The sequence below is a fragment of the Mizuhopecten yessoensis genome, unplaced genomic scaffold (genome assembly GCF_002113885.1).
Source record: "Mizuhopecten yessoensis strain PY_sf001 unplaced genomic scaffold, ASM211388v2 scaffold10583, whole genome shotgun sequence".
NCBI lineage: Eukaryota > Metazoa > Mollusca > Bivalvia > Pectinida > Pectinidae > Mizuhopecten > Mizuhopecten yessoensis.
Window position 1 is genome coordinate 61,503 of NW_018408619.1, and position 10,335 is coordinate 71,837.

Here is a 10,335-nt window from a genome sequence, read left to right on the forward strand (position 1 = left end):
TGAGTTGACAGTTTGATACTTTGAAAATTTTGAGCCAGCCCTACCCCCAAGGGCTGTAGGGTGGGGCCCAAAGGAGTCAGTGTGCTAAAATTTCTTCATTTTCCTTGTTTAGAATCAGAGGTGCTAGTTTCAAATACTTTTTAGTCTTAAATCTGTATGCTAGATATTGAATAAGGTGGTTTTATTGTTTTTTGTCACTTTGAATAATATTTCTGTACATGTTAAAAACAAAATTAACTCTCTGTATAAATATATCAGGTGACCGTTAAGGCCCATGGGCCTCTTGTTACTTCAAGCTGCTTGATCAGAAGAAAAAATTGGCCAACAGAAATTAGAAATCTCTTTTGACTTTGAAAGGACATTGTCAAAGAAAACATTAGATTTTGATACAAAGTTACTGCATCATGCATTTACTGTGGACACCTGTCCAATAGATAAGGGAAAAGATCTTACAAAGAACTAATGAGATTGATACAACAGTGAGTGTCAACATCTATCTGGGAGCTCTCCTCATAGTACAAGGTAGTCAACATCTATCTGGGAGCTCTCCTCATAGTACAAGGTAGTCAACATCTATCTGGGAGCTCTCCTCATAGTACAAGGTAGTCAACATCTATCTGGGAGCTCTCCTCATAGTACAAGGTAGTCAACATCTATCTGGGAGCTCTCCTCATAGTACAAGGTAGTCAACATCTATCTGGGAGCTCTCCTCATAGTACAAGGTAGTCAACATCTATCTGGGAGCTCTCCTCATAGTACAAGGTAGTCAACATCTATCTGGGAGCTCTCCTCATAGTACAAGGTAGTCAAAATCTATCTGGGTGCTCTCCTCATAGTACAAGGTAGTCAACATCTATCTGGGAGCTCTGGATCTCATAGTACAAGGTAGTCAAAATTAAATGGTACCTAGTTCCATTTCAAGGAAAGTTTGCTTGATAGAAATTATCTGCCAGTGTATGCATGATTTATTATCAGGACTCTGTATTTGTATGTGTTTTTTTTGTCACCACTAAATGGATAAAATAAATGTACATAGCTGAAATGTCCAGGGTATCTTTGTGTTCACAATGAGTACAGTGTATGAAAATTAAACATAACCCTAGGTAACTGGAATTGGATTTTCTTTGAAGATAATTTATTCCACGTGAATTTGGTACCAAACATTATAAAATCCAGCTGTATTTGGCCGAGTAATGTCTGTTTTACTGAAGGTGAGGTATATATTGGCTGGCAACCTCTTCCATTACATAGCATGTGACACGTCCCTGTGTGCAGATCCATAGTGACCAAAATTGGTATGGACATAACGTATTGGCAAAATATGTCTCAAACCAAACTTAATGAAATAAAACAAACTACAACATTGTTCTGAGAGCAGGAAATATCAATTCCACAAACCTGCTTGTTATGTATAGAAATAGACAGATATGATTGTAGGGCTGTCAATTTATCACAGTTCATAGACAGATATGATTGAAGGGCTGTCAATTTATCAAAGTTCAAAGACAGATAAGATTGTAGGGCTGTCAATTTATCAAAGCTCATAGACAGATATGATTGTAGGGCTGTCAATTTATCACAGTTCATAGACAGATATGATTGAAGGGCTGTCAATTTATCAAAGTTCAAAGACAGATAAGATTGTAGGGCTGTCAATTTATCAAAGCTCATAGACAGATATGATTGTAGGGCTGTCTATTTATCAAAGTTCAAAGACAGATATGATTGAAGGGCTGTCAATTTATCAAAGTTCATAGACAGATATGATTTTAGGGCTGTCAATTTATCAAAGTTCATAGACAGATATGATTGTAGGGCTGTCTATTTATCAAAGTTCAAAGACAGATATGATTGTAGGGCTGTCAATTTATCACAGTTCAGAGACACATATGATTGTAGGGCTGTCAATTTATCACAGTTCATAGGCAGATATGATTGTAGGGCTGTCAATTTATCAAAGTTCATAGACAGATATGATTTTAGGGCTGTCAATTTATCAAAGTTCATAGTCAGATATGATTGTAGGGCTGTCAATTTATCACAGTTCAGAGACACATATGATTGTAGGGCTGTCAATTTATCAACGTTCAAAGACAGATATGATTGTAGGGCTGTCAATTTATCACAGTTCAGAGACACATATGATTGTAGGGCTGTCAATTTATCAACGTTCAAAGACAGATATGATTGTAGGGCTGTCAATTTATCAAAGTTCAAACACTGAGATTACTATTAATTTCACTTTGGTTTGAATGGAATCTATATTTCTTTTTTTTTATGTCTAATTTTCAGATTATGCAGCCATTTTTGCAAAACTTATTGCCAGAACAGCAAAAGACATTGACGTGCTGATCGAGTCTGTACCTATAGAGGACTCTTCCTTAGAGCTACAGGTAAAATCACCAAGTTACGTCAGACAACATTGAAACGCCTCAACACACTATCAAATCACTTACATGTCCAAGATCTGTATAAACATAGGTAAAATATAGATGTATATACAAAATGATAATTGAAATGTTGTATATAACCAAAAACCTCTTTTCACATCATAACAAGAAGTATATCTCCTGTGGAATTTCAGATTGCAACTTTAAAGAAGTTAGAAGCAGAAAATCAAGATACAGCCAAGAATTTGGAGGACATTGTCAGTAAAGGAGAAGGACTTTTAGAGCAGATACAAAGTGCACTGAGAGACATTGCCCAGTGTCAATTGCAATGTCAAGCCATGGAATCCAGTTCCTGACATCAGTGTCAATTACAAAGTCAGCTCGTGACATCAGAGTCAATTACAAAGTCAGCTCCTGGCATCAGAGTCAATTACAAAGTCAGCTCCTGACATCAGAGTCAATTACAAAGTCAGCTCCTGATGTCAGAGTCAATTACAATGTAGGCTCACGATGTCGGTGTCAATTACAATGTCGGCTCACGATGTCGGTGTCAATTACAATGTCGACCCCTGGCATCAGTGTCAATTACAATGTAGGCTCACGATGTCGGTGTCAATTACAATGTCGGCTCACGATGTCGGTGTCAATTACAATGTCGGCTCACGATGTCAGTGTCAATTGCAATGTCAGCTCTTGGCATCAGAGTCAATTACAATGTCGGCTCCCGACATCTTCAAGGTCATTGGAGGAAACATGTTAAAACATGTGTTAAATCTGTGTAAAATCTCAAAAATGTTTTGAAAAAATAACCAAACAGCCTAGGATGGTGATAAATTCTTAGACAAGAGCTGCAAGGTTTGTTCAAATGAATGACCTTCATCAACACATTCAAGGTCACAGGCATTAAATATGTTAAAAACATTTATACAACTTCTTCTGAATAACCAAATGTATAGGGTGGTGATATTTGGCCAGTGGCATATTCAGATGAGCAATTAATTTTGTTCATGTGAATTACCTTAACCCACTTTCAAGGTAACATGGTCAAATGTGTATGAACCTCTAAATGACCTCATCTCAATATACAAAAGATCTAAGGTGGTGATAATTGGCAATTTGCATGCTGGGATGAAGGGCTAAGTTTGTTTAATTGAATGATATTGTTAGACTTTCAAGGTCACAGTGGTCAAATGTGTTTAAATCTTATAACAGGTTGTTTTGAATGTCTTGCAGTCATTGATACTGATATTTGGCCAGCAACTTTATTTTAGTCCACTTGTAAGGTTACAAATGTGTACACCAGGTTAATGATGCAGTACCATTGGGACTCTTGTTGTCATATTAAAGCAGAAGAAGCTACACTGTTCCTTTCTGTTTGTTGGTTTCTGTGCTATAAATCTCCAAAAAAAAGCCGAAAATTGTGTATATTTTATTTCCAAATTACCACATGCGTATTTAGGCAAATTCCCTGGCTGCTCACTTCTGATGGATCAATTGAGTTCCAGGCTAAGCTCAATTGGTGATTGCATGCATATTTATGTACATGTATAATAAATGAAGCTGAGTTTACCAGCTAGGGGGTTTCCCAAGCATGTCTGCTAGGTATTTAACTTCAGTCGAACAGTATCTTTGTACCAAATGTCCATAATGAACAAAGGATAAATTATAAAATGTCAAGTGGAGGAATATAGACGTCTTCGGTCCACACAGCAGCTGAGACCGTATGATAGAGTGCCCACAGATGCCATTTCACAGAAACACTGGCATGGCACTGCACCACAAAACAGAACCTGGACAGTGTGGCATGGCACTCCACGACGAAACAGTACCTGGACACTGTGGCATGGCACTCCACCACAAAACAGAACCTGGACAGTATGGCATAAAACTCCACCACGAAACAGAACCTGGACAGTGTGGCATGGCACTCCATCATGAAACAGAACCTGGACAGTGTGGCATGGCACTCCTTCATGAAACAGAACCTGGACACTGTGGCATGGCACTCCACCACGAAACAGAACATGGACACGGTGGCATGGCACTCCATCATGAAACTGAACCTGGACACGGTGGCATGGCACTACATCATGAAACAGAACCTGGACACTTTGGCATGGCACTCCACAACGAAACAGAACCTGAAAACTGTGACATGACACTCCATCATGAAACATAACCTGGACACTGTGGCATGGCACTCCACCATGAAACAGTACCTGGACACTGTGGCATGGCACTCCATCATAAAACATAACCTGGACACTGTGGCATAGCACTCCATCATGAAACATAACCTGGACACTGTGGCATGGCACTCCACCACGAAACACATGGAAACTTGTGCTCAGTAGAAAGACATGACATGAAACCAGACTGGTGCTCAGTAGAATGACCTGGCATAAAACCAGACTGGTGCTCAGTAGAATGACCTGGCATAAAACCAGACTGGTGCTCAGTAGAATGACCTGGCATTAAACCAGACTGGTGCTCAGTAGAATGACTTGACATGAAACCAGACTGGTGCCCAGTAGAATGACCTGACATTAAACCAGACTGGTGCCCAGTAGAATGACCTGGCATTAAACCAGACTGGTGCTCAGTAGAATGACCTGGCATAAAACCAGACTGGTGCTCAGTAGAATGACTTGACATGAAGTACATGGGTGTGTAGGAACAATGTGGCGCTTTCCTGTTGATAATAATCGACATTTCTGTATTGTTATCAACTTCAGTGAATGATCAGAAATATTTGAAGAAGCCTAGCTTTCTTGAAAATTTCTATTGCTGTGTAGTAGATTGGGGCGGACCAGCAGATTTCACAAGTTGTTGAACAGTGTTTATTAATGTCTGACATCAAATTGTATTGCTCAATAATTGAATTAACATTTTCATTAAATTTCAATTCATGTATGCTTTACTCAAAGACACATATTGCCATATGTAATTTCCAATTACAGCTAAACAAATGTTATTTCAGAACCAAGTACTGTATAGCGGTTATATTTCGCGGATTTTTTAATTTCGATATATTCACACTTTGACAAATATCCGCGAATTCTAAACACCAGCGAAAATATCGAAAAAAGTTGTGCACTTTTAAGGAACTTTAATATCACAACATGTTGCAAATACTTATTACCGAATCATGGTATGCAAGTTTAAATGAACTCAAATCAGATTATAACCGGACAACTCGGCAGTGCATGTAAAAACAATACTTACCTTTTAAGTAACCACAACATATCTATGTGTACACAGCAGGTGATCAATTGATTACAGTTTACTCCTACAAAGGAACATACTCATTTGATTTTCTTTCCAGTGAAGTCACTGGCGGATGACAACAGTCAGGATCAGAGTCTTTTTCGCCTCTATATGTACCCTACTGTTGACTTGATTGGGAAACCAAACAATAAACCATAAGATACGTCAAACCTTCGCAAAAACATCAAAAGTAAGAGACCGGTTTCTTGAAAATGCTTTATCAACAAATATTCCGTCTTTGCGTATTGCAGCGTTATCTTCTCTTGGGAGCAGGTATTGATTGTTACGTCATTGGTTTGTGTGAGAAAATTGATGACGTTACTCTCACAAACAAGTGACGTAACAATCAATACCTGGTCCCAAGAAAAGATAACTCTGCAATACGCAAAGACGGAATAATCAAAGACATTGATAAGGCCCATACAAAGACAAAAAAAAGAAAAAAAATGAACAAAAAATCAAGCTCGTCTGAAAAATTACAAAAATATTCAATGAACTATACTGAGCACTAGTGTTGGGCTGATCCGAGATCTGTTGAGGACTTCTTTTATGGGCCTGGTTTGTCTCAATCTATACCCTCTTTAGTTCACCCCATATCTCACAATATTTTAATAGAAAATACTAAGAAGCAGATCTTCCTATCGGACATTTCTGTTCCATCACTGAAGTTTCATCTGGAACGGAACACCTGGGAAAACTTGAGAATGGACGCTACTGAAGTAAGATACGTCATCATATGATAAAGTACACATCTCACTCTGTAAACCAGTTGATTTTCTTTTGGACACATCTTCTGATTAAATTATATTCACAAATAAAAAAATACAGCAAAAGTTGTGCACCTTTTCATAAATAATTCATTCTCCAGACAGTGTTTAGTATTTTACAAATTATTAAAAACATTTGATAGGGTTATTACCGAAGTTATAATCGTTTGGAGTAACTACAGATTGCCTTAGCCGCAGGAATTGCAAGGTTGCAGTTTCTAGCCCCGGTGTTATCTTACTAAGAACCAAAAGGGTTCCATTCTTGGTCCATAGTGTTTATTTACTAATGTAGTACCGCAGAGCTCCATTCTTGGTCCATAGTGTTTATTTACTAATGTAGTACCACAGAGCTCCATTCTTGGTCCATAGTGTTTATTTACTAATGTAGTACCACAGAGCTCCATTCTTGGTCAATAACGTTTATTTACTCATGTACTTCCTCAGAGCTCTATTCTTGGTCCATAAGGTTTATTTACTCGTGTACTTCCTCAGAGCTCTATTCTTGGTCCATAACGTTTATTTACTCGTGTACTTCCTCAGAGCTCTATTCTTGGTCAATAACGTTTATTTACTCATGTACTTCCTCAGAGCTCCATTCTTGGTCAATAACGTTTATTTACTCATGTACATCCTCAGAGCTCGATTCTTGGTCCATAACGTTTATTTACTCATGTACTTCCTCAGAGCTCCATTCTTGGTCCATAACGTTTATTTACTCATGTAGTACCACAGAGCTCCATTCTTGGTCCATAACGTTTATTTACTCATGTACTCCTCGGAGCTCTATTCTTGGTCCATAACGTTTATTTACTCATGTACTTCCTCGGAGCTCCATTCTTGGTCCATAACGTTTATTTACTCATGTACTTCCTCAGAGCACTATACTTGGTCCATAACGTTTATTTACCAATGTAATACCACAGAGCTCCATTGTTTGTCCATAACGTTTATTTACTCATGTACTTCCTCGAAGCTCCATTCTTGGTCCATAACGTTTATTTACCAATGTAATACCACAGAGCTCCATTCTTGGTCCATAACGTTTATTTACCAATGTAATTCCACAGAGCTCCCTTCTTGGTCCATAACGTTTATTTACTCATGTACTTCCTCAGAGCTCCGTTCTTGGTCCATATCGTTTATTTACTCATGTACTTCCTCAGAGCTCCATTCTTGGTCCATAACATTTATTTACTCATGTACTTCCTCAGAGCTCCATTCTTGGTCCATAACGTTTATTTACTCATGTACTTCCTCGGAGCTATATTCTTGGTCCATAACGTTTATTTACTCATGTACTTCCTCAGAGCTCTATTCTTGGTCCATAACGTTTATTTACTAATGTAGTACCTCAGAGCTCCATTCTTGGTCCATAACGTTTATTTTCTCATGTACTTCCTCAGAGCTCCATTCTTGGTCCATAACGTTTATTTGCTAATGTAGTACCACAGAGCTCCATTCTTGGTCCATAACGTTTATTTACTAATGTAGCACCACAGAGCTCCATTCTTGTCCATAACGTTTATTTACTCATGTACTTCCTCAGAGCTCAATTCTTGCTAATGTAGTACCACAAAGCTCCATTCTTGGAGTAGGTGTGCATTATAGAACGAAACTTGATTAGAACAGTCGGGGATAAACAAAGTAGTCCTCAGTGTTCGAACCATTAAGTGTTAGTAGGTGTGCATTATACAACGAAACTTGATTAGAACAGTCAGGGATAAACAAAGAAGTCCTCAGTGTTCGAACCATTACGTGTTAGTAGGTGTGCATTATACAACGAAACTTGATAAGAACAATCGGGGATAAACAAAGAAGTCCTCAGTGTTCGAACCATTACGTGTTAGTAGGTGTTCATTATACAACGAAACTTGATTAGAACAGTCAGGGGATAAACAAAGAAGTCTTCAGTGTTCGAACCATTAAGTGTTAGTAGGTGTGCATTATACAACGAAACTTGATTAGAACAGTCAGGGGATAAACAAAGAAGTCTTCAGTGTTCGAACCTACAACGAAACTTGATAAGAACAGTCGGGGATAAACAAAGAAGTCCTCAGTGTTCGAACCTACAACGAAAATTGATTAGAACAGTCGGGGATACACAAAGAAGTCCTCAGTGTTCGAACCTACAACGAAACTTGATAAGAACAGTCGGGGATAAACAAAGAAGTCCTCAGTGTTGGAACCTACAACGAAACTTGATTAGAACAGTCGGGGATAAACAAAGAAGTCCTCAGTGTTCGAACCTACAACGAACTTGATTAGAATAGTCAGGGATAAACAAAGAAGCCTGAAGGGCCAAGTGAGCTTATGCCATGGTGCGGCGACCGTCAACTTTTTCCTCTAAAACGCTACTAGTCCTTAATGGCTCAGAGGAATTTGGTCTGGAGCATCATTGGCCAAAGGGTTCTCAGTTTTGTATAAACAGAAGGTTTGGTCCCCCTGGGGGCAGAGGGGCGGGCCCAAATAGGGGGAAAATAGGTAAATCTTTAAATATCTTCTTCTTCTCAACCTATAGAAGGATTTCGACCAAATTTGTTCTAGAGCATCTTTGGACAAAGGAGAGTTTGTATAAAAGGAGGGTGTGGCCCCTCTGGGGGCGGAGGGGCGGGGCCCAAAAGGGGAAATAGAGGATTTTTGTTCTCCTACTATAAAAGTGAAGGGATTTAAACCAAATGCAGCCTAAAGCATGCTTAGGGACAAAAGAATCAATTTTGTAAAAACTGAGGTGTGTGGACCCCATTCTTTGGGGCAGATGGGTGGGGCCAATTAGTTGAAATAGAGGAAAACATTAAAGATCCTTCTCCTTTTGTACCGATGAAGGGATTTTGACCAAACTTGGTCTGAATCATCATTGGCTATAGGGTTCCCAGTTTTGTATAAACAGAGGGTATGGTCCCCCTGGGGGCAGAGGGGCGGGCCCAAATAGAGGGAAAATAGATAAATGTTTAAAAAATCTTCTTCTCAACCAATTGAAGGATTTGACTTAATTTGTTCTAGAGTATCTTTGGACAAAGGAGCCTCAAGTTTGTATAAACAGAGGGTGTGGCCCCTCTGGGGGCAGAGGGGTGGAGCCCAATAGGGGAAATAGAGGAATTGTTTTCTCCTACTATACAAGTGAAGGGATTTAAACCAAATGCAGTCTGAAGCATGCTTAGGGACAAAAGAATCAATTTTGTATAAACTGAGGTGTGTGAGCCCCCTTCTTTGTGGCAGATGGGTGGGGCCCATTAAGGGAAATAGAGAAAACTTGTTCTAGAGAATCTTCGGGCAAAGGGAATTTAATATTTATAAATGGAAGATTATTATTATTACCTGAACTATATAGAAGGATACTTCAAATGTATTGTAAAACAATCCCCAGGGGCAGAGAGAGGATTGGGGGGACATAGAGAAAAATATTTTCACTTCTGTACAAATGAAGGGATTTAAACCAAATGTGGTCTGAAGCATGATTAGGGGGGAAAATTCAATTCGTATAATTTGTATAAAAACATGGAAACTCATTTTCTTGGTGTCTTTCCCACCAAAACAGATTTATACGTAGTTCTTCTTGCAACTTTGTTTATTGTACTCCTTTGATAAACCTGTATGGTACTCAGCAGGTTTTTAAATTGAAAAATAAAATACCAGCCCCTGAGCCTCTTGTTATAGATAAGCATACCCATCTTCCAGTTTCTATTGGTAGATGCATATTTGAAGTTCTACACTTAATAATATTTTGTCTGCCTTTAGTTTAATAAGGTATTTTTCAAGTTCAAAATTTGTTTTAAAACAGGAATAGGTGAGTCTTCTTGAAGATACCATTTTTTGATAAATCGATCTTGTAATTTTTGTTTTACAATACATTTGAAGTATCCTTGTATATAATCAGGTTTTCTGATACTCCTTAATGTAAATCAAGCCAGTTT

General features: G+C 38.5%; 1 protein-coding gene across 1 annotated transcript in view; it reads left to right on the plus strand.

Annotated features, from left to right (window-relative positions):
• The window catches only part of LOC110461153 (mediator of RNA polymerase II transcription subunit 21-like), a 10,395-nt gene extending 7,078 nt beyond the window's left edge, over positions 1–3,317 (plus strand). The window contains exons 3-4 of the mRNA XM_021514485.1: positions 2,293–2,393; positions 2,585–3,317. Of these exons, the coding sequence (XP_021370160.1) occupies positions 2,293–2,393; positions 2,585–2,746 (263 nt within the window). The 3' untranslated portion in view covers positions 2,747–3,317. The remainder of the gene's footprint in view (positions 1–2,292; positions 2,394–2,584) is intronic.
• The last annotated feature ends 7,018 nt before the right edge of the window (positions 3,318–10,335 follow it).